This window comes from Chiroxiphia lanceolata, chromosome 20, assembly GCF_009829145.1.
Source record: "Chiroxiphia lanceolata isolate bChiLan1 chromosome 20, bChiLan1.pri, whole genome shotgun sequence".
Taxonomy (NCBI): Eukaryota; Metazoa; Chordata; class Aves; order Passeriformes; family Pipridae; genus Chiroxiphia; species Chiroxiphia lanceolata.
This window is the reverse complement of record NC_045656.1, coordinates 3811328-3837728: the sequence shown is the minus strand read 5'-3', so window position 1 is coordinate 3837728 and position 26401 is coordinate 3811328. Positions and strand designations below refer to the sequence as shown.

The window sequence follows — 26401 nt, the reverse complement described above, 5'->3', positions numbered from 1 at the left end:
GAAATAATGGGAAGGCAGTGATGGGATAAATCAGACTTGCTGAATTCAATTCCTTTGACTCCCATCTTCTTGTCATTGGCTTATGATGCTCTAACATTTCTATTTATTCCACACAGACCACCCCCTCTGGGGGCTACCCTTGAGTTTGTGTAGATCAGAGTTGCAGGTGCTGCACATTTCTTTTCTACCATCTGCTTTTACCTGAATAGATGCTGCCTTGCTCCTCAGCTGTGCTGTGCAGAACTGAATCACATCTTCATCTCTCACTTCCTGCTTAACTTCTCGCTAGAACAGAGGAAATCATATTCTAGATACATTGTTTTCTATTTAAAATTCATGGGCTTTCATTCTGAGTGAATGAGTTCTTACCCCAGAGCACCTCCCAGGGTGCTGGTACCTCAGGTGTCCAGTCCAGGAGGGGAGACAGAATGCTTTGTGATTGCTCTTCTTGACTTTGGACTTCAGATGGTTTGGACCACCAGGTCCTACCCACTGTCATCTTCCCTCCTTCCGACTACACTCAGCATTCCTAAATCCAGGTTTCTTCTCTGGCAATCTGGGGCTCAGAATCCCAGGACAGGGTGGAGTCCTCTTTTTGCCAGGAGATCCTCTGAGTCATGTCAACCAAAAGCCTTTTTACCCAATTCTCTTTTTGTATCTGATTTTGTGTCATTTTTTTTCCTGAACTTCTTCAGCTTCCTGTAGGATGCTGCTGATCTAGGGATTAAAGAGGGACAGTTTAAACAATAAAGAAGAAAAAGCAGGGCTCTGTGTTCAGTGTGCCTTGATTAATCTTGTGACAAGTGTTGGCTTTTACCTATTTTGCTAGAGTGAGCTGAGATAGTCCAGAGCCTGATTATTTCCCACCTAAGTCCTTTGCAAGTTCCAACAGTCCTTTATTCCTGTGTACTAGAACAGTGTCTGATACACTAAGAGGTCACAGCAATCTGAGGGGCTGATTCATGAAAGCAGTTAAGCCTCTGCAATCAAGAGTGAAAGTATTTTCTTGAATCAGTGAGCAGGTCACAGGAAAATGTGTCTGTGCCTCAGCCCAGTCCCCCACGCACCAAGGACCAGACTGTAAAAGTGCCACTTGCATCCTGCACTCTCAGTGGGCAGCCCTGGATTGCCAAGGAAATCATCCTTGTGGGGGGAGAAGGGGCAGGGAAGGGAGGGAAGGTGTCCTTGCTTCCTGCTGAGGGGAGGGAAATGCTCCAGCCAGGGTTGCATTTTGTGTTTCCCGTGTCAGCAGGTGAGTGCAGGCTCAGCATCTACAGAACAGGGAAACTGCAGATTGCCTTGTCTTCAGCAATGCCTTCGTTTTATGATGCTGCATGGCCACTAACACAAGGTGACAATTCATTTTCCCGTCCCCTCTTCCTGCTTTGCAGAAGGAGGGTTTGTCCTTTTGGCCTTTCAGACAGGGCAGGGGCTTGGGTTGGTTGTGGCAAGTGAGCCTTGCACTTGTGCTGCCCGTGGCAGGTCTGTTCTGTCAGCAGACACTGGCCTGGTTCCCTTCAGGCTGTAGTTCAGGCACCTCTTGCCAAGGTCCTCTTCACTTCTGTAATTTATTATAATAACGAGGGGAAAGGTTTCCCACAGATTTTAGAGAAGTAGTTATTGTTCCAACAGTCTGAACAGCTTCTAACACAGCCTGTCCATCCCCCCAGACATGGTCCTCAAACTCAGAATTCCATTCAAGCTCTGTGTGGTGGAAGATGGCATTTTTGTTGGCATTGTGCAATTCTTTGAAGCAACACCTTCCTCTTCCTACCAGCTGTGCAGTCTCATGTAGTTGGTATCTGCACTGTGTTGTGTTTCATGCACAAATAGTTCAGAAGGGCTGCCTTGACTTTTTTCATTACCACTGTATTTGGAATATTGGATGAGGGATGTAACATTTGAGTTACATTATCAGTTATCAGATATTTAGTGACTACCAGTTTGTGGACGTGTGTACTTACCTTCAAAACCTTACAAGTACCTTACTTTTTTCCTCCTCCTCCTCTGCAGTGGCACTAAAAGCTTTTGGTAAGAAGTGGAAAACCTGCTTAGCTTTAATTCTTGCCTTTCACTGAGCCTGTTAAGTTTAATTTACAAGTGTGGTGACTAGGGGAGTGTTTGTGTGTGTTCTGAATCAGGAAGAGCCCTGGATTTCTCCTCTATACCCTGATCTAGATCTGTGCATACAGTTGCTACTGATACCCAATTCAAAGGTAAGTGTTAGCTCAGAGGGGAAGATTTTTTGCCTTTGCCCTTAAGGGAAGTTGGATCAGGGTCTTCTATGAACTAGGGGTGAGAAAACAGAACTAACTGTTATAGTACACTTTTATAGCATATTTAATATGCTTCATCCCAGGGGAGCCAGAAGGGTTCTCTCTTAGAAGATTTATTTTAAGCTTGCTTTGGTTTTGTCTTGCCTCCCACCCCTGAAGAACTCTCATTCTCTTAGAGCAGGGACCTGCAGTTGTGCAGGGCAACGTCCCACGTGAGAAGTGTGGGCAGCCCTGCTGGCACAGGGTGAGATCAAGTGATACAGAGACCAGGCTTGGTCTGTGTGCCCTGGGAGATTTCCAGGGTAACACAGGACTGTTGGAAGCACTGCTTGGAGGAGGTGTTGGATTTGAGAGAGAGAGATCATTTGGATAAACCAGATAGTCTTGACAGGGTGTGAAGAAGCTCTGGAGCACTGAAGGTGCTGTCTGGCAACGCAGGGAAGGTGCTGGGGTGAGTTGCTGTAAGAGAGGAAGTTTCCAGAAGACTTTGGAAGTACCCAGGGTGTTTTTGTAGTAGTGGGAATGTTGGGGTCCTGGACCAGTCCATGCTTCTCTGACATCCCATCTGGAGTTCCAGGTGGCTTTTCCTCCAAACCAGTGCTTCTCAAACGTTTTGTACCAGACTACTCTGCATCCCTACAAGCAAATTTGTACAGTGATTCATCATCAGACCACTAAAAAAGTAACACTGCTGCATGTCTGGCTGCAAAGAACTTGCTGTTACCTTGTGGACCACGATTTTGGGAACCACAGCCTTGGCAGAAGGAACAACATGTCAGCAGGGGCTGCAGTGATTCCCATATTTAGACCCACACACCCCTGAGCAGTGACTCATTTGTCACCTGGACCTGGCTTTGCAAATGAATTCCAGGGCATCACTTCTGTAAAAAGTGAACATTCCTCGTGGTGTTGGTAGGGTGAGCAGCCTGCAGAACTAGATTCCAATTAGCACAAGTAAGCCTGAGCTGCATGAATGGTGTATTGTTGCACCAGTTCAGAAGAGATCTCCCCTTGCCCCCAGTCCATGCACATATTCCAGGGTGTTTCCTCTGTGCTGATGTGAGATTGTAGAGCAAAGACCCGTTTTCTGCTTAAATTAAGCAGGGAACTTGGTTTTGGAGAGAAAATATTGCTGACCACAATCATTCCTTACCCCAGTTCAGAGTCAGTTCTATCACAAAATGTAAACACACATCAACAGTTTTTGCTAAAACTCTCTTTAGTTGTTCCAAGCTTTAGTCAAATGACTGAGGATGGCTCAGGTGTTTAAATCTCAGATGAAAACCAGTTATTTGACAGGATGGTAGAAGGAGGAGGGGTTCACACACATCCTTGTGTTCTTTGCTGCTGCAAGCAGGGAAGTGCTTTGGTTTTCAGTGGAAAGGATATTTCTAGGGAAAGCTCAGTCCTGACATCTTTTATCCCCCTGCTCAGTTAGACATCAGGCTATTCCTAATTAAACATTTGGGCAGTTTTAACCATTTCCTCCTTCCAACCTTTTCGTCCACTGATGTTTACAGAAGGAAGATTTATTTTACATATTCTCCTACTGCATCATTCTCCTCCTTCTTTGGAGTTGAGCTGAACTGGAGATGTGGCAACTCTAATTTATTCCCCTATGGGACAGTTGTGTTGAAGTGAGAACATTAATTTTAATACACCTTTCCTGCAAAGAGTTGCCTTAAAGAACTAAGGAGTTCCAATGACTTGCTTATTTGGAGCTGCACTAATTTTAAATGGATGGCTACAATAAATTACTATTGGGGTGAGCTTGGAAGTGAATTAGGGAGGCAGTGCAGGTAAAGCAGTTTGAGCTTTGATTTGTATTTACAACTCATAGAATTGCAGAGTGTCCTGAGCTGGAAAGGACCCACAAGGATCATCAGATCCAACTCCTGGCCCTGCACAGAACAACCCCAAGAATCCCCCTGTGTGCCTGAGAGTGTTCTGCTCCCAGCACTGGCCAGGGTGGGCTCTCCTCTGGCTCTTTTCCCTGCTCCCTTCCTTCTCTAGATCATCAGTTTGTAGAGGCAATATGATCCATCACCTACCCTGTGATGGATTCTTGTTAAAACCCACCTTGGTAAGAGTTACACAGTGACATTTCCAGCACAGGATTTGTCTGTCTGGGGTTGAGTTGGATTTGTTTTGTTTTCCTTGAAGGATGTTTGAAATATGCTCTCAAATACTTGTTTTTAATTCTGCTGTCATCACAGTTCCTGGGTTTGTGCACCCTGGGATGTGAGTGGTCCTGGTCACTCAGCAGTTGATGGTGTTAGTTGTGAGCTCTGTGCTTGTGTCTTCAGCATCCTGTGCTTTTTGTCCAACCTACCTGGCAACATAGATAACAATGAAATTTCCTTAGTACCCTTGGCCACACCTTTTGAGCACTGGAAATCATTGACAAGATCTGACAAAGGCACTATTTCATGGCAGCCTCTGTGACTGGAATGAGTCATGTGAGAAAGATGGGTGAGTTAAAGAATAACTTTACCACCAAAAAAAAAAAAAAAACCCAAAAAACCCCCAGAAAAGAAAAAGTAAGGTTTGACTGGGCTACATTCAATTTAAGCATATGGCCTGTTTTGAAAAGCAGCCTTCAATTTTACAGGTGTAGTTTGGGGTGTATAAATTCTCTAACTTACTAATCGTGCCTGCAAATCAAAGTAGTTAAGTGGCACTAATTCTACCAGAAAAAACTCCTCCTGGGGTGAATTGCAAGCTCAAAATTAGTGATTGAGTTGAGGATCTTTAAAAAACTTGATACTAAAAATACATATTAGTTCAGAAGGGCTGATGTAAAGAGCTGTTATGGTGAGAACCACGCAAGAGTTTGATCAGATAAACTCATTTCCTTGAAGGTAAAATTGCAGAAGAGGAGCGTGAAAATGGCTCATCATTTTTCCTGGTTTAGTTTTAGGGAAAACTATTAGAGAATGTGACACTTAAATATGTCATATTGGGAAGGAAGGCTGGCAATCAAAGAGAAAATATTAAAAGAACATATATTTCTGGAAAAAAATGAGAGGGAGAACAGATTTTCCTGAAAAGCAACTTGTCCAAAGTTGTCCTTGTTCTCACAGAGGATGTTTTATGGCAGCACAGTTAATAATACAGGATATTATACAATGGATGTTGAGTTTTCACTGAAAGCTCCCCAGTGAGATGTTCCTACCAGCTGCTGATGTGGCACCTCCCAGGGACTTGGACAGGGTATGGCACACAGAGCAGAGAGAATGTTTGCATTGCAAATAAAGGACATGGTAATTTTCATTGTTTGTACTTGACTGAACTTGTTCTTTATGGGATCAAAATCCAGAAACTGGACTTCCTTGTCGAGTCAGCAGACAAAATTCTGGCAGCACCATAAGTTTTCCCCCAAGGCTCAGTTTTCAGCTGTACAGGACTGCTGATGGCAAAGCTCAGCTGGTTCCCTGGGACATTTATGGTGGTGTGGTCCCTTGGGAGAGGAATGGAACAGCCACTGAACACAAGCCAATGTCAGATGGGCCACTGGTCACTCCTCAGTCTCACCTCCTGCATATTTAGAGCTGATTGAAATGGGCTTTTTTAATACCTTGACAGTGCCTGGATTTCCCAAACATTTTCTTTACTTCTTTCCATGGATGCCATCGATGGTGCAGGAAGGCAGGAAGGCATTGCATTTGCAAACCTTTGCACACTGCAGGATTCATTTGGGGATATTGTTTTCAATGGTACTCGTTCTCCCAGAAAGATCCTGGTCAGAAGACATTTAAACTAAGGGATTATTTAAACCAGGGTCCAGCTCCATGGCTGCTGAAACTGGGGTAAACCCTGGGATCTTTCACAGAGCTCGTGTTCTTTTACCCACAGGAGCAGGTTCAGTTGCAAAGCTCACTCTGGGAGCTGCAGCTCAGCTTGGCATTGGAGTGTTTTTCCAAGTCAGGAATGACACATGGGTGATAATCTCAGAAATAACAACTGTAAGACACACACAGATTCATTGTCCAGTGTAGTTATGATCCTTTTCCAAACCATGGCAAGTTAAACACTGGGATATGTCAGTATTCCAGCAATTTCCTGAAATGAATTTGTCCCTTTTTGAAGGCCACCCAGCCACTGTGAAACACTTGCTCTCTGTCTAAATTAACAAGTATAACAGCAAGAGGCAAAAATATTTCTAAATACTGCCAGTACCATTGAATTAGCAAATAATTTATGTCAAATAGCACTTACAGTGCTGTGAGAGGCTTCCCTACCTGCTGGGATGCCTCTTTGCTGTGGGATGAAGGCTGCTCCTCACTGTAGGTGTTTATTTGTGGTTGTTCAGCTCTTGTCCCAGTGGTCAGTACACAATAACAAATCACAGCTGATAGGGATGTTTCTTGGTATTTACTTTGTGGCACAAAAGCCTATTAAAATATTGCTGGCATTTGGAAAAATAGATGGATAAGCCCGTGGCTCCATTCCCTGGCAGAGTTGTTTAAGTGCTGATGTGGGGCATTGGAGAGGAAGTAGAAAGTATTTATGGCCCCTGTCCTGTGCTCAGACTTCTGGTGCTTAAATGATGGTGAGACTCCCTCTGTAGCCTAAAGCTGTGGGAGATGAGGGTATTCTGGATGTCCTAAGGTCACCTCCCAGATGCCTCTGGCTCGCTCGTGGATCTGGTTACTGTGGGGTTTGGTGGTTGTCTGGAAAGCCTGTTGTATTTTAAAACAAAACAAAACAAACAAACTATATAAATAAATATATCCATACATATATCCATATATATATATATATATATATAAAACTATGTTGTTGTTTTGGTACCAGACCCCACGAGGAGAATAGGTGGAGTTCCCTGTGTGCTTTAACAGGAGAAAGCAGCACAGCAGCTGCTGAGGGGCTGGAGCCGTGCTTTCTGCCAAAGGTAGCTCCTGCTGCCTGGTGGCTCCAGACTCCTGCCTGCCCCTGCCTGTGCTGGTCACCCAACTGGGGCAGCGCTTCAGCAGTTTGTTCCCCCTCCCTTGCAGTTGTTTGTGTCTAAACACAGGGTTGCCGTGGCTGTGTGAGTGTCATGGCTGGGGTAATAAATGAGAATCAGTAAGTGAGAGCTCAAACAGTTCCTTCCTTGCTTTTTTTGAGAATTGTGATTCATAATGAAACCAGACAGTGAGAGCCTTTACCCACACCCCACACTGGGCCAGCATGTCTGGTCCAGGCCAGCCCTGGCCCTGCTGCACTCACACTGTCCCACACACCCACCCTCCCCTTCCTCCTCGAAGGAGAAGGTTTAAGGATCACCTGTGTTATTAATTTGCTTGTCCTTAATAATAAGGGAGGGTAATGTAAAAGCACATGAAGTAATGAACACCCTGCAGAGGTGGGGGGGTGTTTCTCTGATGTTTTCCTCATGATGCAGAAACAATCAGCAGAGGCCGGTTGGCTGGAAAATGCTCCAAAAACTTCTCAGGGAAGAGTGGAAATGAATGTCACGAGGAGTGTTGTCAGGACCAGAGAGCTTGGAAGAGCAGGTCTTTATGTGGATAACACATTACAATTCTTGGGAGGGCTGAAGGCAGTCTGTGAGTGATTCAGCTGCCTGGGTAGGAATTCTGTGTACTTTCCTCGGAAGGATCTGGTTGCTGTCCCTGTCACAGACAGGATGCAAGACTACATGGTTTTCTGATCTGTTGTCATTGTTCTCCTGTTCTTATGAAGTGGTCTCCTGAGGCTACATGAAAGAGATTTTACTGGGGGACTTATTATTTATTCACTGGCAGTGCCTCGGGCAGAAAGATGGACACGGCTGTTAAGGAGAAACTGTGAGATTCCATCAAGGGATGATTTTTTTTCTCCTCCTTCTGCTGAATCGAAACCCAGTCAGCACTGCAGACATTTCCTCTGTAAAGTTTTGGTCCAGTCCCTAATGGGTGGCAGTGAGAGCTGCCATTGCATGAGACACGCTTGCATTTTACAGGCAACTCAGGAAAAAGTAGGTAATTGAGCAGGACAAAATACTGACATTCCCTGTGTGACCAGCAAACAGCTTTTTAGAAGTAAGGGTTGGGTGGGCAGTGCTACGAAATGTGTGTGTTTCCCACACAAACACATGTGTAGCTGTCAACAGCACTAACATTCCTGGGAGGGGGGAGGAGTTGGAGGAAAAACTTTGAGGGAAATAAGACAATCCCATGCTGTGGGATTAGCACCGAGCACCGAGCAAAAGCAATTACCTACAACTGCTTTTACATCCATACATTCTGTGGATTTTGGCATATTCCCATTCCAGGGTGATTTCTGGTCCTAAAAAATTGAATTAGCATAAGGCTGCAGATGGCAGGATTTTAAGAGCAGAACCCCTTGCTGGTGCTGCCTGAGTCTTAGAGAGAGTGAATAGCAACCAGATATTTCACGTGTCCTCTTGGAGATCTCGTGATGAGAAATAATATATTTGCACCCCTTAGAATTCAGTTTAATTTGACAAATGTTTGCTTTCCTCCAGATAACTAGAGGCAGACAGTGTGAGACCAGGGTGAAGTCAGTCTGTTTAGAAATTCAGAAAGCTCCGATCTGACCTCTGGGAAGGAATTTAGCTGCAGTACAGAGATGAATCTGTATTTTTCCCTTCAGATTGGTAATTTCCTTCGTTATTGAGTTTTACTGATTTTAAAAGATGGCATTTTACTGCTCAGCTAAAAGCACTCTTTGAGACATATGGCTCGAGTTGGAAAGGGAGCAATTTTGCAGAAGAGTGGTGTGGAAGGAGTTTGCTCCAAACCCTGACACACTTTTATCTGCACGTGCACAAACACCCGCTGGGAACAGGATCCCTTGTCCTTCCCTGTCCAGGCATCAGTGCCCTGCTCCTGTGCCTTAGTGATAACACCAGAGCAGGATCTGGGGTGCCCTGGGTGTCTCTCATTCACCCCAAAGTGTTTCCTGTCCATTTGCCTGTGTTTGTGCTCTGCCTGCTCCAGAAATTCCTCTGGAATCTGCAGAGATGTCTTTAGTTTTAACTCTCAGCAGGACAACTTTGGTGGCTGTCCATGATAGACATTAAAATTGAGAGCAAAGGCTCATTTCATACCTGTGTCCTGCCAGAGGAGATGTTTGTCCCGAGGCTGTTGGTGCTGGGACAGCTGAGAGCCAATTCCATCATTAAAAGCCAAGTGTGACCGTTTTCCCTTCCAAAGAGGGAGCTTGTGTTTGCCAAACCCTCTGTAGATGGTACAACGGCCCCCTAAAGCACTGTCATAACAATTAAAAAGAAATCAGTCAGTCCCACTGGCTGCCTGGAGAGAATGTCAGCCAAGAGCTGTGTTCCCCTCCCCATTCCCAAGGCAGAGCTCCCTGGATTTGCAAGGCTTTGATGCAGCTTTTCCTCGCCACCCTCAGCATCCCCCCTCAGGACTGGTAGCTCCAAAATCCCTCCCCCTGAGCTTGTGGCCCTGGTGGGAGGTGATGGCTGAGAGTCTCTTTCTGACCAAGACTGCTGGAAAAACCAGCATCTCTGCACCAGCCTTTCCCAAATCCCTCGCTCCGTAATGGAACCGTGAGCCAGTGCTCCTGAGCCCGGCTGTGTGTGGCTCCTTTGGGAAGTGTTGGGTTGGTTGCTGCAGTTTCTCCTGCTTTGTGAGTGCAACCAGCAGCCACTGGGGGCTGTGTGTAGAGCTCAGCGAGGCATTCCCACTCTGCAATTGTCATTTATTTGGGAATTTCATCTTAAAAACAAACCCAAACCAACCCGAAGTCTGGTGAAATCTCTGGGGTAAGAGTGTGTCAGATGAACATCTCCCTCAGCAAGTTTCCATGAGTACCATGGCTTGAGGAGCTCTTGATTCCATTCTTAGGAGAAGGGGAAGCACTCATTTCCTACTGCCTTGTTTTTCTTAGGAAGCTGCTGCTGTTGGTAAATAACACGTAACAAAGAATTTATTAGCAATACACCACACAAGAGTCTCCTCTCTCTTGTGTTCCCTATTGCTGCAGGAGGTGGGGTTTGAGATTCATTTCTCTTTGGAGACAGAAACTGCAACCACAGATAATTATTTGAAATTAAAACGTTGGTTGAGGAAGGATGCAGGATTAGTGGTGCAGTTGTAAAGAAGGGGTGGCCAAACCTCATTTTAGGATAAAAACACTCCTCTCAAATTGGAAACAAGGAACGCTCTGTCTCTTTATGCCAGATACAAATGATGCTTCATTCTATTATGGGAATAACAGATTTAACGTATTTTATTGCTCGTTAAATCTAATTCATGGTACTCAATGCAGATTTCAGGGATCAAGGGATTTAGATTATTCTGCATTACCGGCTTTGGGCTGTCGTTTCTCGGTGTGTTTAAGTGCACACTGGTTGGAAAGGCTTTGTGGGCAAAGGTGCACATCCCTGTTCCTGCCCTGAGGGAACTCCTGTTCTCCTGGCTGCAGGTCCCTGCTGCCTTCCCGGCTCTTGGGTCAGGGAACTTGCCAGAAGAGATGCAAGGTTAGTTTTCAGTCCTCAGCATCACCTGGATTTTGCTCTCCAGATGGTCACACGAGCTCTGTGCTGGCACAGGGGAAAGTCTGACCAGTCCTTTGAGGAGGTGCCACCTTTGCTTCCAAAGGCTCCTGCGGATGCGGTTTTGTGCGTGCCTGGTGTCATAATTGCAGTGGAAAAAGAAAGGGCTCAACTAAAGGAAGGGAATAGAACAAAATAAAGCTCTTTGTGTTTATTTAAATGCTTTTTTAAGACACCTTTCTCTGGCTGTGAGCCCTGGGTAAAGGTGGCTCATCCTCCTGGCAAACGGGAGCAGCCTCCTCCCAGCCGGAGGGTTATTTGTGACTGCGGCTCTTGGGAGGGGGTGGCACGTGGGCAGAACTTTGGAAAACTGCACGGGAAAGGGAAAAGCAAAACTGCTGTTTGTTCAGGCACACTTTGCTGAGCTCCAGGAGTGATTCCTGCCTGCCTCTGGAACAGCAGCCGGGAGGGTTTTGGGGGTGTTTCAGTCGCGCAAACCGAACCTCGGGGCAGCGCCGCTCCCGGGGCTGCAGAGCTGCTGACCAGCCTGTTCACCTCTAGGATCTCATGTGCAATTCAGGATTGACCAGAATGGATACAGATCCATCCTAATTGGCTAACTAAGTTAATGAACTTTCCCTGCAGCTGATTGCACGAACCGCCCCGTGTCACGCACTGTGTGAGCACCGAGGCCGTGGCCAGGCAGGGCTGGGACCAGCCAAGCTCTCAGTCACTCAGAGCTGCTCCAGCCAAATGGAGAAGAAACTGCAGGAGGACAAAGCTCTGACTGGGAAGTTATGATTTTACCCTGTGCTTTTAGGTGCAATTCAATAATGTGTTAATAAGCCATTGCCTAATCAAGCTGGTGGAGATGATGCAGATGCAATTTTGTCTTACTAATTTTTAATTTTTGGGGGGAATAATTGTACCAGTCCAGACCAGAGGTCCTTTTAGTATGTCTGTCTTAGGTTATGATCAATAGCACATATATATGGAAAAAAAAACCACATAAAAGAACATAAATGGACAAGATTATGGTGATAGTTCCCTGGTATGAACTGAATAGATGAGGACTTTCTGAACAAGAGGAGCTATCTTTAACAGTCTTTAAATTCATATTCTCCCAGGTCTTTGTCTAATTCTGTTTTGAAATAACATAAACTCTGAACTCCTGGGGCCTTTGTGATAAAATCCCAGTGTTTAGTTAAGTCTTGTGCATGAAACCTTTCTTTAATTTGCATTTTTCAGCTGCCAGTCTTATTTGATGCCACCTGGTCAGTCTTCTAAGTGAGGAGGTGATTCAGTTTTCCCCTTTTCCATGCTACTCATGGTGCTAGATCTCCCCTATATCCCACATCACCTGTTCCTTTTCCAATATGTTTAATGTTTTACTGTAAAAGGACTTGTTTTGTCCTTTTGACAGTTCTTTTCGATGTCCTCTGTGCTTTTCCCAGTACTAACCTTTAATGTTCCAGGGAGGCAGCAAAGTTACAGGCACTAAGGTGTGTTTGTTGGCCAAGAGGTTCTGATCTCTGCTGCCATTAGAAGTCACAAGCAGTTCTGTCTAAACAAAAAACTCAGCTCTAATGCCCAGTGAATCAAGGAATCAGCTTTGGCCAGGAGTCTAAATCAAACCACACAAAGCATTTTGCAGAAAAATAACTCCAAGTGGAAGTGGCTGTAAAACAGAAGTAGCCTTGGCTTATTTGTCCTTCACTTATGAATGGTAAGAAATGCAAAACCAGGGTTTAAACACTGCCAGACAAGCACATTGGCTTTGCTGCCAAGTGCCAGCAATCTGATGCTGTCCTGGGCAATAATCTGCTGGCTTTGGATGGCACTGCCACGGAAATCAAACTGTCACAGCCCCTTCCTCATGGAATGAACCAATTTGTGGAACCAACCCAGATGTGAAGATTATTTCTTTAATTGATGGGGGGGGGGGGGCCTGTCTGCTCCTCCTCAGATGTTCTCATGTGTGTGTTTTAATGCAGCCACAGAAGCCATTCTGCTACAAACACACTATCATTTCATTGGAAAAGCTGTTCACTGGGGCTGGATGGCTCCTGCTCTCCCAGAACCAGCTCAGTGCAGGGTCAGGCAAGCACCAGTTCAGGCCCAAGGGAAGGGATGGACTGGGAGCTGTTCCCTGGCCCCATCCCTTTGGATTGCTGCTGTGGTATGGAGCTCATCTCCAGGAACACACCACCTGCTTTATTGATGTTCAGGTTGCCCAAATCCCTTTAAAACAGCGGTAATGTGATCACTGTAATTCCCAACACGAAAAGCAGAAGAGGGGGAGTGTTTGGGTTTTTCCTCTTTTCTTTTTAAATGATGATGTCTGTGTGGACCTGTTCCAAATTGAATCTTGTAGCAAGTTAGCTCCTGCTCCGAGTAAATTTGCTGGACATCCAGAGAGATGGAACAGCACAGTAAAACAATGGCTTTTGCATGGTGCACTTAGATTAAAACATTTTGAAGTACAGCAGGATAGAATTGAACTTCAGTAGGTGTAGAAATAATAATTGTGAGTAACTATCTACTTATTGCTTTAGCAATAAGGAAGATCTGAACAGCTGAATCTTTAAATGCAGCTTCTTGGACATGATATAGGAAATTAATAAAAAACAGTAAAAAAATTGAGTGCTGGTTTTCTGGCTGCTCTTATCTGATTTTCTGTTTCCAGGCAGTGGATTTCCCAGCAATTCCCACTGAAGCAATTATTCCTGTTGGTTAAGGTGAACAAAGCAAGCTTCAGGATATCCTTTGCTGGGAATATAAGGGCGAACCCTTGGAAGAGTCTGCTCTCTGCAGCGAGGAAAAGGGCTGGAATTATCAGTGCTGTGTTCTTCCAAGGGCTGCATCTTGTGTATTGTTGAGTGAATTGTGAACTTGCCAGGCAAGCTGTGCTCAGGCCTTGTCTGGCTTCATCAGTGGGGTGTTTGTAACCAGGTTCTGACCCTGTCACAGCAAATGGAGCTGGGTGGTATCGAGCCTGCTCGATGTAAGTGTGTGTGTCAACTGTGTGTGTACATAGCCATCCCAAACATGTTGTTTACATTTTATATCAGTTTTGCTCTGAGGAGACAACTGGCACCTCATGGTGCAACATGCTCCCTATGGAGGAGATTGGAGCTTGAATACTGATGAGTGGCATCTGCAGGGAGGGAAACGCGGTCTCGAGTGTCCTGGCAAACAGACACTGGAGGAACACTGTGAGAGTAGTCAGGTCCACACCTTTAAAACACTGCTCTTCTCATTATTAATTTAGAATAACTGAATCATTAAGGTTGGAAAAGGCCTCCAAGATCATTGAGTCCAACCTTTGACCCATCCCCACCTTGTCAACCAGAGCAGAGCACTGAGTGCCACGTCCAGTCGTTCCTGGGACCCCTCCAGGGATGGGGACTCCACCACCTCCCTGGGCAGCCCCTTCCAATGCTTGACAACTGTTCCAGTGAAGAAATTCCTCCTGATGTCCAACCTGAACCTCCCCTGGTGCATCTTGAGGCAGTTTCCTCTTGTTCTGTCCCTTGTTCCCTGAGAGCAGAGCCTGACCCCCCACCCCCAGCTCCCCCCTCCTGTCAGGGAGTTGTAGAGAGTGAGATGGTCCCTCCTGAGCCTTCTTTTCTTCAGGGTGAGCCCCCCCCCAGCTCCCTCAGCTGCCCCTGGTGCTCCAGCCCCTTCCCCAGCTCCGTTCCCTTCTCTGGACACGTTCCAGCCTCTCAATGTCTTTTTTGCAGTGGGAGGCCCAAAAATAAACCCAGGATTCGAGGTGGGGCCTCACCAGTGCCCAGCACAAGGGGATGGTCACTGCCCTGCTCCTGCTGGCCACACTATTCCTGATCCAAGCCAGGTGCCATTGGCCTCTTGCCCACTGGCTCATCTTCAGCCACTGTTGACCAGCAACCCCAGTTCCCTTCCCAGCTTTCCAGCCACTCTGCCCCATCCTGGAGCATTCAGGGGGTTGTTGTGACCCGAGGGCAGGACTTTTCACTTTGCCTTGTCGAACCTGCGTTTGCTGAGGACACAAGCACGCAACGAGGCGTTTATGAAACTCTCTGTTCCATCTTGTCCCGTGTCTGTCCTCATGGGAGAGCACTTCAGACCAAGCCAACCCTTTGCACACCTCAGCCCAACCGATTTGGTGCTTTCTCGGGCCTTTTTTCCTTTAAAGCTCCCGCGCTCGACGCCGTCAGCGTGCGACAGCTTTGCGGGACATACGGAACTGATGGTGTGTTTCAAAGCTCCTCACACTTGTCAGAAACTCCCAATCTCTGTGATAGTCTGGAACCCTCTGATCCCGTGGTTTGCACTTGGCAAAGCGCAGTAACACGATCCATCTGCTGGCTGCTGAATTAGCAATGAAGTAAAACAAAGTCCCTGTAACAGGGGGGGTACCTACAGGAGAGCTTGTGACAGTGATGATCTTCAGGGCGATGTTTTGTAGAAACAATTGTATTCTAAGTCATCTCCATCAAAGGATGAGTGTTTTAAATCTCCATCAAAGGATGAGTGTTTTAAATCTCCATCAAAGGATGAGTGTTTTAAATCACGCTGCTGAGATTTCCCAGGGCCTTGGATTGTCCCACCACAGGGTACCCATTTCACCTTGGTCACCTTCTTACAGTTGTTAAAGTTGGAGAAGAACCTCTAAGATCATCAGGCTCAACCATTAACCCAGCACTGCCAACTCCACCACTAAACCATGTCCCTAAATGCCACATCTACACATTTTTTGAACCCTTCCAGTGATGGTGACTCCACTGCTGCCCTGGGCAAATTGTTCCAATGCTTGATCATCACAATGCTGTGCCTGAACTGTCAGTAGCACGAAAGGATCTTTGTTCTTTCTTGGCTTGAATGGTGCTGTAAGAAAAAAAAAAATCACTTTTAATTGTGATGGTAGACCTTCAGAAATCCCTTTAACATAGAGATGATGCTGTAAACAGGACACTGCTGAAGCTGGAAAACCTGTGTGGGTTCCAGAATTCTGTTGCTCATCACGGGCAGGTCACTTCCCTGTGTCTTAATTTCCTTAGCCCTGAAGTAGAAATTAATGTTTAACTTCCTTTCTAAATTGTCCCAAACCCCACTGTAATTAAATGTGCTGTGTTGTATGTGCTGATATTTATAGCATAAGACCATAGTGAAAATGAAAATTAAAAGTAGCATTGCAAAACCATGTCTTTGGAACAGAGGGGATGGTTGGGCTGTTGGAGAGTGTTTATTCACCATTGCAGGGAGATGGCAACTGGTCCCACAAGCAGCTTGGGAAACACGTGCACTCAGGCCTGACAGTCCCTGGAGTGGAAGTGGCTCAGCCAAATCCTTGTCTCACGCAGGCAGAGCAGGGCTGTGCTTGCACACACCCAGAAATTATCCCATCCACGGCGAGCTGCCTGCTCAGGTGTTCCCATTGTTTGGAAATTTGTTGTTGGGAAAATATTCCCAACCTCCCAGCACATAGTTCTCAGCCGTGTCTCCGTGGATTGCCAGTCCCTTGAGGCAGAGGCTGCCTGGCTTTGCCTCCCACTGTCAGCACTCAGTTAAATGGGTACCGACGGTTTCGTGCTGACTCAGAGCTCACAGAGAGCCACTAGTTTTTTTCTCATGGAGCATCCCTGTGTAGAAAGAGCTATTTTTACCTGAACCTTTCTAGCATTATTCCTGACAGGAAAAAAAATAAGCCCTTTGTGCTTCAAGTCAAACCCAAAAGAAGGGACCTTTCCTCGGAGGTGCCTGTGATCCTCTCAGCCTTCCAGGAACTGAGGAACGGCAGCCTCTGAATGTGCCTCTGTCAGTGCCTCTCTTCCTTCTTGGTTACACTGGGTGGTGACCTGCTGGCAGGAGAAACCCCTCTCTGAGGTACAAAGGGTTGGTGAGTCCATGTAAGAAAAGAGCAAGTGAGACGGAGGCAGTAGTATCTTCAGAATTGCCTTTTCAGGGAACAGTTGTAGGGTCAAGCTGGTAAATTTTTATTTGGAGGGAATGAAGAGAAAAATAAGAGCAGTGGAGTCTAGTTCCAATACTCAGGAGCTTCTTGTGGCTGTTAAGTACCAAGTCTACAGTTCTCCCCCTCCCCTCCTCTCCTTTGCCTCCACTGTTGGGGGATTTACTTTTCCACTGGATATACACAGGCAGCTCCTGAGCGTGGGAAGTGTGGTTTGAATAGCAGCTCCCTGGCCATAACCCCTGCCAGATGGCTGAACTGCAGGACATGCAGCAGCAATTGAGGCTGAGGAGGATGGTTTCCTCCTCTGGGGGGTGTTTGGGTGGGAAGCGCAAGGGTTTTTTATTTTTGTGCTGCTGAATTGTTGTAATTCCAGCCATGCACAGCAAAAGCTGGGCAGTGCTGGCTGTGAAGGTGCTTGTGCACCTGTGCAGGGTGGGACAGGCATCCAGAGGCAGGAATGGACACCAGGCCATCCTGTTTGGGCAATTCCACTCTTCCTGCCTCCTCACCGCAGTCGGCGTTTCAGCGGCTGAGCCACAAAGGGAGGAATAAAGACAAATGAGTTCTCCTTTTGAAAATACCTGTACTTAAAAGAGCCTCCCTCCTCCGTGTCTGTTTATTCATCCCTTGCTCACATGGTAATTTGCTCCTGCAGAAATGGATCTCAGCTCCACCCTGTGCTGGGACTGAGCCACCTCCGCTGGCCCTGCTGGAGGTCCTTTACCAGGAGAAATTATCTGTGCACATCCATAATGGGACTGCCAGAGCTACATCTGCCCACAGCTGCTCCTGGTGCCATCACTGCCTTTGCAGGAGCTCATCCCAAATCCCAGTGGGTCTCTAATTCTGCCCTGGCTTGTGCTCTCCACCTCTTCAAGAGCTGAAAATATTCTGAGATGTCCCCAGGTGAAAATGGGAAGAGGAGCTGTTGATTGGGAAGAGGCCAAAGCAGTGTCAGTGATCCTCTAATGTTAAACATTTGTGGCCGTGGGTTGAGCTGGAGCAGCAGCTGCTGTGGTGTCACTTTGGTGTTAACTGGGGAGTGGGTGAGTGCAAGGAACAGAAATTGCTGTGGAAGAGGGGAGAGAAGCCAGGGAGGAAGAGGCTGGCACAAGTGCCAGGCTCCTTCACTGCAATGCCTTGTGCTCAGCCCTCCTTCCTACAAACTAACCCCATTTCTGCTGCCCCTCTCTCCAGCTGAAGGTGCTGCAGGTTTGTGTCTCCTGGGCAAGGGGTCTCCTTTATGGTGTTTAGTTGTGCCAGAACCTCAGCTCCTGGTCTCAGGTAACTCAGGTTTCCATGCCCACCTGGAGCTGTGCCCTGCATTCATTCCCCTCTGTTGTGCCAGCCCAGGCTGGGGTTCAGGAGCCTGGGCTGTCACTGGCAGGAGTAATTGCAAAAATTGATTCCTGGGGAATGCCTGTAGCAGGCAAATCCCTTTGACAGACCACGCAGCCATCAGATTCTGCATTTATTTGAGTCAGTCAATGCTCTCATGCATATTTGGGTCATAACTGCTCTGATATAAATTGCATTTATTCTTGTGACAGCTGTGTTCCGTTACCTGTTATTTATTTGGCTCTGCTGTCCTTTGGTTTTACACCTTGTGGAGCTGTCAAGTCAGCTGCTCCCCACTGACAGAGCTCACAGCTCAGAGCCTTCCAAAAATAACCCCTCCAAAGGGATTTCAGCAGCAGCAGGGTGGACGTTGTTGGAAAGTCATTGGACGATCTTTTTTTGGGGTTGTTTTATTGGAAAGAGGAGCTTTGTGCTTTTTGCCTGCTTTTTTTTCCCAAATTCCAGAATTAGACTTTTCATTTACGATCCAGAGGTCATTGATGCTGATGATCCCACTGACTAATGTGAGTTTTGGATCACACCCCACGTGTCTCAAGGCTGAATTAATCAGGTTATTCAGCATTTGGAATGGTGGGATGCTGACTTGGACGTTCCCGATTTTCCCTTGGAAGCCTTTTTAGCTTCACATCTTTTCACATTGTAAAAATGGCAGAAGATGTGATTTGGAGATGAATGAACTGCAGTGTCCTTCCAAAGGAAAGGTCAAATTGCAATGGGCACAGTGCTCTGGGCGAGTCACAGGCATTTTCTGCCCCATACCCTTCATGCCAGGCTGCTGCACCAGCCTTGCAAGGTGCCAGTGGCTTTGGTGTTAATTCAGGAAAGCATTTAATCATGGAATTGATGGCTCTGAAGTGCCCAATACAAGCATGTGCTTAAGTGCCTTGTTGGAGCAGGGCCAGGGCAGATGTACCTTTGCAGAGCAGAGATTTGTGAGCCACTTCTGGTCTAGTTTCTGTGTAAAACAGAGATGGAAACACTCGTAGTTTTATTCAACAGGTTTTGTTTGCACAAGGATTTTGGGATGGATGCAGGCACTGAGTGTTCTGTCAATAGGGTTTATGTGTGAGCTAAACAGCAACACTGTCCATGGCATTACTGCTGAAATATGTGTGATATAAAGCTGCACGTGCTGCTTTTCAGGTATTACCATTTTTCTGTTATCTCCATTTATTTTACTCTAAATGGAAAAAGAGTGAATCTGTAATTTAGATCAAATATCACGGTGGAAAATAGAAACACACTCATATGGCTCACAAAGTATAGATACAAATGGGTATGTATTATTTATAAAGCAGCTTTGACATCTTAATATACTGAAAAAAGATGAGACATTTAGTCATAGTTCAGCATTCTACACGTTTTGGAACTACCTTAAATCATCATCCATGAAAAATTTGTAATTTGGATCTTACTTTAATTTTATGCTCACATTCCAATGGGGGGGGGTGTCCTTTGCTCTTGTCTTTTTTTTTAACCTATTCTATCCCCCCACCCTGTTTTGTACAATTAAAAGCAGACAGCTGGGGTTGGGCAATGCCAAAGGCCCACCCTGCCCTCCAAGAACTACCTGATAATTAATGAGAACCAGAACTCTGACTAAAGAGGGATCCCCAGGTGTTCTGGTGTCCCACCCAAGTCCTTCTGGGTTTGCTGAACACAGTGAAAGTTAGAAAGTTCGTGCTGCACAGCAGTAAAACCCATGTAGTTCCTCTAATGTGGACAGACAAAATCCAGGTATAAATCAGCTTAAAACCTGCCAAGTTGCAAATGAATCAGGAATGTGGTGTGAGTGCCCCCTTTCAGGAGTTCTCAGGGGTGTCAGTGCTCAGGTTGTTTTGAGCTGGGCTGGAGGAGTGAGCTCTGAATTGAGGTGATGCTGCAGAGGTCACTGTGTCAAGAGCCTCATTCCTACATGACAGAAGATCCTGGGTTTATGCTTTGGGGATTTTTTTGGGGGGAAGCAAAGGGAAAAGGTGAACTTGTAGTCCTTCAGCTGAGGCCATTCCTTTGTTGCTCAGTGATGGGTTTGGATACAAGCTCAGTGTTGGCAAAAGGACCTAATGAAGATATGGGAGTTTTTAACTACAGGGCTGATGCCAGTGGGGTGCCAGTGGTGTTTACTGGTTTCCCTCACTCTTTCATGGTTTCTTTAAAATACTGCTTGGAAGGATGAAAGAACCTCAGTGTCTGTAGCCCATTTCTCTCAGGTCTCTGCTGCAAGAGCCAACAGGGAGCCCTTGTTTTCTCATTGCTTGAAACTCCTTCCAACCTCCACTTCACCTTCTCAGTAAGGTTTAGGCAGAAGCTCTTGATTTATTCTGTCCTGGTTTCGCCCATCCCCAGATCCTGAGCTCACAGTGGACTCCCAGGGGGTGGTGCTTTCAAGTAATACAAGTTCATGGATCCGAAGTTTCTCTGGGAATGAAAGATCTGTTTGATTAAGGAAACACTGACTTCTGAAAGCCCATCAGCCTGTGCAGCTCCGTGAGGCAGGGCTGCAGAATGTCTAATTAAATGGAACTGCTCTCTGGAGGATTTGGTTTGCAGAAAATTAGTTTTCATGTTCTCGGTCTGATGTTTATTAAACGTTTCTTCCCTTTTTCTCTCCTGTGCAGTTTTCATCTGCAGTTTCATGGTGGCGGCGCCGATCTTTGGTTACCTCGGTGACCGTTTCAACAGGAAGATCATCCTCAGCTGTGGGATCTTCTTTTGGTCAGCTGTCACTTTTTCCAGCTCCTTCATCACTGAACAGGTAAGATCCTTTGCAAAGGCACCTTGTGTCCTGGAAAGGCGGACGGTGTGTTCCTGAAAAACTCCCCGTCCCGGAGCGCTCGAGGGGAACGTGTCCCCCTGGTGTGCGTTTAACATTTAGCACGTGGCATTATTGCATTAGCTGACCTTTTGTGGGTGAAGTGTGCTCTGTGTTACTGTGTTTGCTTAACTGTGAAAGCTGCTGTTCTTTGATCGTGCACATTCATAAAAAATAACAGATGAAGCGTATCCGAGCAAGAGTTTCTGTTGACATAAGGGCTTTGTTTTGAGGGAGATCCTAGAGAAGCTTTAAAAAGGCTTTACAGAAGTCCTGGGAAAAGAAGCCCAGGGCTGTAAGTGGTTCTTTTGTCTTCTGATGTGTAATAGAAGCCATTGGAGTTTTTTGGGGGGGAAGTCTGCTCGTGGTTGTGGAATAACAAAATGCAGCCAGCAGTGGTTTTACACGTGGACTTTGGCTCCTGTCCACAAAGGCAGAGAAGGTGGATGATAACACAGAGATTAGATGTAGTTTCAGCTCCTTTAACACTAGCTGATGGGTATATCTGGGGAGCTCCTGGTGGAATTGTCAGGCTCACTTAATTTGGCCAAGCTCTGCACAGCTCCTCTGCTGCTCCCAGGACAGCCCCAGGACCCCGTTCCCAGGACTCCTCACTGCATCCCTTTTCCTGCCTGTCAGAGCCACTCAGAGGAAACAATGATCTGGCGGTTTCTGGGGGAAAATATCCTCTTGTTTAAATCATATTATAGAGGAGATTTAATTGCTGCAGGTGGCAACATTCCTGGTGAGACAAATCACAGCTCCTGGCATCGTCAGCCTGGTTTCCCCCAGGGAGGGAGGGACATTCCTCATCCTTTCTGCCCAGCTGCGTTCCAGGGATTGCAGCGTTGTGGTCACGCCTAAGGAGTGACAACCTGGGACTGAACCTCCCCACCCTGGTTCCTCCTGCCCACCCACGGGCTCTGCAGGTTCTAATAAAAGACAATTGCCACCCAAAGCAGGCAGTGGCTCTCCCATGTAGGTCTGGCTTTCACCTTGGATTGGCTGGTGCTGCATTTCCAGAGCAAAATGCACGGTGGCCAAATGTGGAAGCCCTTAACTCAGTAAATTATTCTGGTTTATAGCTGACCAGGAAGCATCATTTCCAGAGGAAGAGAACCTCTCATATAAACCAGAGAGGCATTTTTGGGTTTCTTTCTTTTTTTCCCTTTTTTTTTTTTTTTTTTTAATTCTTTAAATGTCTCTCATAACATACTGCAAAAGCAGCTGTGATCAGAGCCCAGAGAGAGAAGCATCTGTGAAAGAACTGATAACCTGCTTATAAACACTTCTTATGTTATGGACCTACATCATGCTCAAGATTTCCTCAAGCTCTCTGCAGTGGACATGGTCCCACAGCTGGAAGTAGGGTGACACTGGAACTGGACTGATGTTTTCAGAGTTGAATTTCAGTTTAAGGATTTCAGGCTTAATACCTGAAGTAGTTCAGGGATTAATATATACAATTAATATATATAATATATATTAATATATATAATTAATATATAGGGTTGTTTGTATACAAGAGCTCAGGGTGGAAGTGCATACTGTTAGCCAAAGAAAGGAAGAATAATGCTTTTAAAGCTGGATTATGTTTGGAATCCAAACCCCAATGTTTTGGATGCCCTAAGAGAGACAAAATCAAAAGAGCCAGGCCTGTGTCAATTCATGCTGGATTTGCATCAGCACTAACTCTGGACCCAAACTACCATTTTGATAGAAACCAGCCTAATACTTAGAAAAATCCCATCCTGATTTTCCTGGGATCCTGAACTCCACCTGAAGACTTAGCTATTAATCCAGAGGTCTCATGCTCAGCTTTTGTAATCGACTCCAGGAGATGATGGAGAACTTTGCAGCTGCTGTAAGGATGTGCTTTACCCAGTGGTTCCAGCAGTTGATTAAGGTCATAGGAATAATCCCAACTTCCCATAGCATCCTTCCCAATTTGGTATCCATGTTGGAGGCCTGGTCTCTAGTGGGGAGGTCATGCTACGTTGAACAAGGTGAATTCCTGACACAGTGATGAGAAAAAGGGGTAGGGAAGAGCTGCTGCAGCTTTTTTCCTCCTGTAGTGACTAACTGGGCATCTCTCCTGATCTTTGTCCTCTGGGATTCATTTAGGGAGCAGAACACTGGCTATTCTCTCACATTTTTTCGTCCTTTCCTTTAAGGCTGTGTGTGTTTGTCAGGGAGGAGGGTTGGGAGCTGAAATATCAAAACCTTTGCTGGCACAAATAAAAGCAGTAGTAAAACCACTGTGGGTAGAGAAGTGCTCTCATCCAAGCCCACGTGAAAACAGTGCTGGAAGGAGCAGGTTGGCAGAGGCTGAGCCTGTTGAAGAGCTGCACAGCAAACTCCTTGATGTGGCAACACCAAAAATCCTGAATTAGGTGAGAAACAGAAGCCATTCAGCATAAACAGCAAACTGTCTTCAGGGATTGTCTTTCTTCAAATTTGGACAGTGGCTGGTGCCTCCTGCCTCCTGTCAGTGTGTAATTAGATAGAACACACAGCCACGCAGCTCAAATTTGGAGGGCAAATGGGAAGAGACAGCTTAACAAAGGCACAAAGCAGCTGCAGAGCTGCTGAACTCTGAAGGCACCCAATTTGTGAAGGTTTTTGGCAGCCTGTTGTTAATATTGGTTCCTGGCTAAAATTTGGACGCTAAAGGAAACCAACAGAAATGCTGTTATATTATGTGAGTAAATATGTACATTATTTGTAATTCATTGTGCAAACAAGTGCACAGCAAAGGACATGTTAATTATTATCTGTCCTGCTGCCTTCCCACAGCTTCCCATGGGCTCTGGAGTATCCCTTGGGTCACCTGTCCTGACTGTGCCCCCCAATTCCTGGTGCTCCCCAACCCCTCGCTGGGGGGATGAGGAGCAGAACAGACCCTGACTCTGTGTAGGCACCTGAGAACATCCCTGTGTTACCAACACTGTTCTCAGCACAAATCCAAATCATAGTCCCATAGAGCTGCTGGGGACAAAATTCACTCCATCCCAGCCAAAACCAGCACAAAAGGATTGCAGTTTAACAACAGTGCAGCTAAAGTACTGTCTAAATGCTGTTTTATGCTGTTTGGTTTAAAAAGAGTCACTGAAAACTGCCAGGTAAATCAGGAATTGGGTGTATGTGCTGTGCAGACATGTAGTTGCTAGAGAGCACTGCATTATTAAAATATCCTTAGTTATTTATTATCAAACATATCTTGGTTCTTAACATGGAATAAGGGCCATCAAATAAATGAAGAATGAATCTCTCATCTGCTGGCAGCTACTAAATAATAGGCTCTCACAGGGAAAAAAATGAAAATCAGGCCAAAATTTCAGGCTTGTTCCAGAGTATATAGGAGGTGATAGAGAAAACAGCAAAATAGAAACAGGACAATTACATGTTTGTAAGTTTGGTTACTGTTCATGAGGTCTTAAATTACATTTAAAACAAATCAAAATAAGAAACCAAATAAGCACTGTATCACAGGGTAATTCCATAAATACACCTGGTTCCATGGATAAAAATAGCTCATGGCAAATGTAGCTGAAGAATATCATCAGAAGTAACAAGGCTGAGACAATATCGAAAAGGTCACCTTTTATTCTGTCAAATAATGTGATCATTTATGTTAGTGCAGAATTCCTCTGTAGAAAAAAAAAGATGTGAGCCCTCCTTTCCACTCTATAACACTGTTTAGCACTTCCTAAAATAAAAGTTCCATCAAGAAATCATTAACAAACTTGTTAATTAGCCTAAAATTAGGTAAAGTTGGTACATATTTAGACATATCTGTAGATTAACTCCATTTATAGAAACATCAGTAAAGTATGTATATGTCTTAATTTGTATTTTGGAAGTACAAACACCTGCCTTTTAATCAGTCCTGCCTCTGCCAGCTCACGAATTTGGGCACTTTCACCTGCACATTTCTGAGTCAAAGGGTTGCTGGTTTACCCATGAGCAGAGGCTTCTGCTCAGGAGAGATGCTCTGTGAGGTTGGGACACCCAGGGTGCCTCAAAACCAGCCAGAGCAGGCTGTGGGAACGTGGGTTTGCTGGAGCTCCACATGCCAGAAAGTTGGGAAATGGCAAAACAAGGTAAACCAGGAATGTGCTTTTGAATCCTTCCATTCTTGGTCGATGTTTCTGTTCAAATGTTGATATAGTTAACAGGATAAAGCCTTTATGCTCCCACTGCAAGTGAGCCTGGATAGGTATTTCTTCTTGTGTTGTTTTCTTTTCCTTTCCTTTTGATTTATCTCTGAAAGAGGAAGCAAATAGTCCACTATGGAATTCCACTTAGCCTGCAGTGCTTGCTCATGTCCTGTCTTTCAGACTTGCCAGATGTATTTTTATTTCCAAAGCTTGTCTTTCGAGGGGAGCCTAAAAGAGAAGCACCAAATGACGTGCAGTGTGGAACAATTGGTTAGCTGGGTTAATTTTAAAAAACATAAACATAAACCAGCCACCCCCCTACACACAATGATTCACTCCAAGGGGGAAAAAAAGCCTTTAGTCTTAAGTGCCCTGGCAGAAGTTGTAACATAAAACACACTCCTGTGCCTGTGCTGAGATAAATCCACAGTTTGAAAAACAGAAGCAAACAACACTAAAATCCCCAGGCTGTCCTTTTGTGTGTAAGGAGGGCACTGGGTGTTTTCTTTGAAGTCACCATGAATTACTGGAATGTTTATATCCCACTCTTCCATCCTATTATTTTGGAGCAGAGCTCTCTTTTAGAAAGGAGGCAAAAGGGGTTCTCCCAGAGCTTTGAGCAGTCAGCACGTGTGTTCAGTGCAACTCAGGCAGCTCCTGACAGGTCCTGTGGCTGCTGCTGAAGTGGTGCTGGAGCTACCACAGGCTCTTTGTGGCCAGAGCTCTTGGTTGGCTCTGCTGTGCTTTGCCAGCCTTGGATGTGGCACTGGAACCCTGCAGACCAGCTGGTGCTGTTGGCATTTGGATTTCTTTGCCCTTTGCCAGTCTGCTCAGGAAAAACATTATCCACTGTGTCTCTCTGAGCAGAGAGGAGATGAGGTGGGTGATGCAGAGCTCCAGTGCTGCTGCTCTGCCAGCCAGAGGTGTCAGCTCCCAGATGAGTCAGGGCTGCAGTTATACCCCCCCTGCTCTGCCCCTGCTCTCTGAGGGGAGAGATGCAACCTGTGCATCTTCTCCCTGGTTATCAGAGCTCCAGGAGAGCTGCTGTGCTGGGGGGACTGGGAGCAGCAGGCACCAGGTGAAGGAGGTGCTGTGCTGGGTTAGGTGGCTCTGAAATCCCAGAAGAGGGAAAGAATGAGGGCTCTCATCTCTGCTCCACACTGCAGAGTGGAATTCTTTATGGACTGATTCTGCCTCGTGTCCCTCTCCCATATGTCTGGAAGCAGATGAAGAAAGATAATTCCTACAGCCCCCTTTAGAATTAAAGAATTGTTAAGTTTGGAAAAGTCCTCTGAGATCATCAAGTCCAGCCATCAACCCAGCACCACCACCATGTTCACCGCTAACCCACGTCCCCAAGTGCCACATCCA

The 26401-nt window shown here is 45.9% G+C and overlaps 1 protein-coding gene across 3 annotated transcripts in view; it reads left to right on the top strand.

Annotated features, from left to right (window-relative positions):
• SPNS2 (sphingolipid transporter 2) overlaps positions 1–26401 on the top strand; it is a 132361-nt gene that overhangs the window by 40476 nt on the left and 65484 nt on the right. For all 3 annotated transcript variants that reach the window (XM_032707478.1, XM_032707477.1, XM_032707479.1), the window contains exon 3: positions 20677–20813. In XM_032707478.1, the coding sequence (XP_032563369.1) occupies positions 20677–20813 (137 nt within the window). The remainder of the gene's footprint in view (positions 1–20676; positions 20814–26401) is intronic.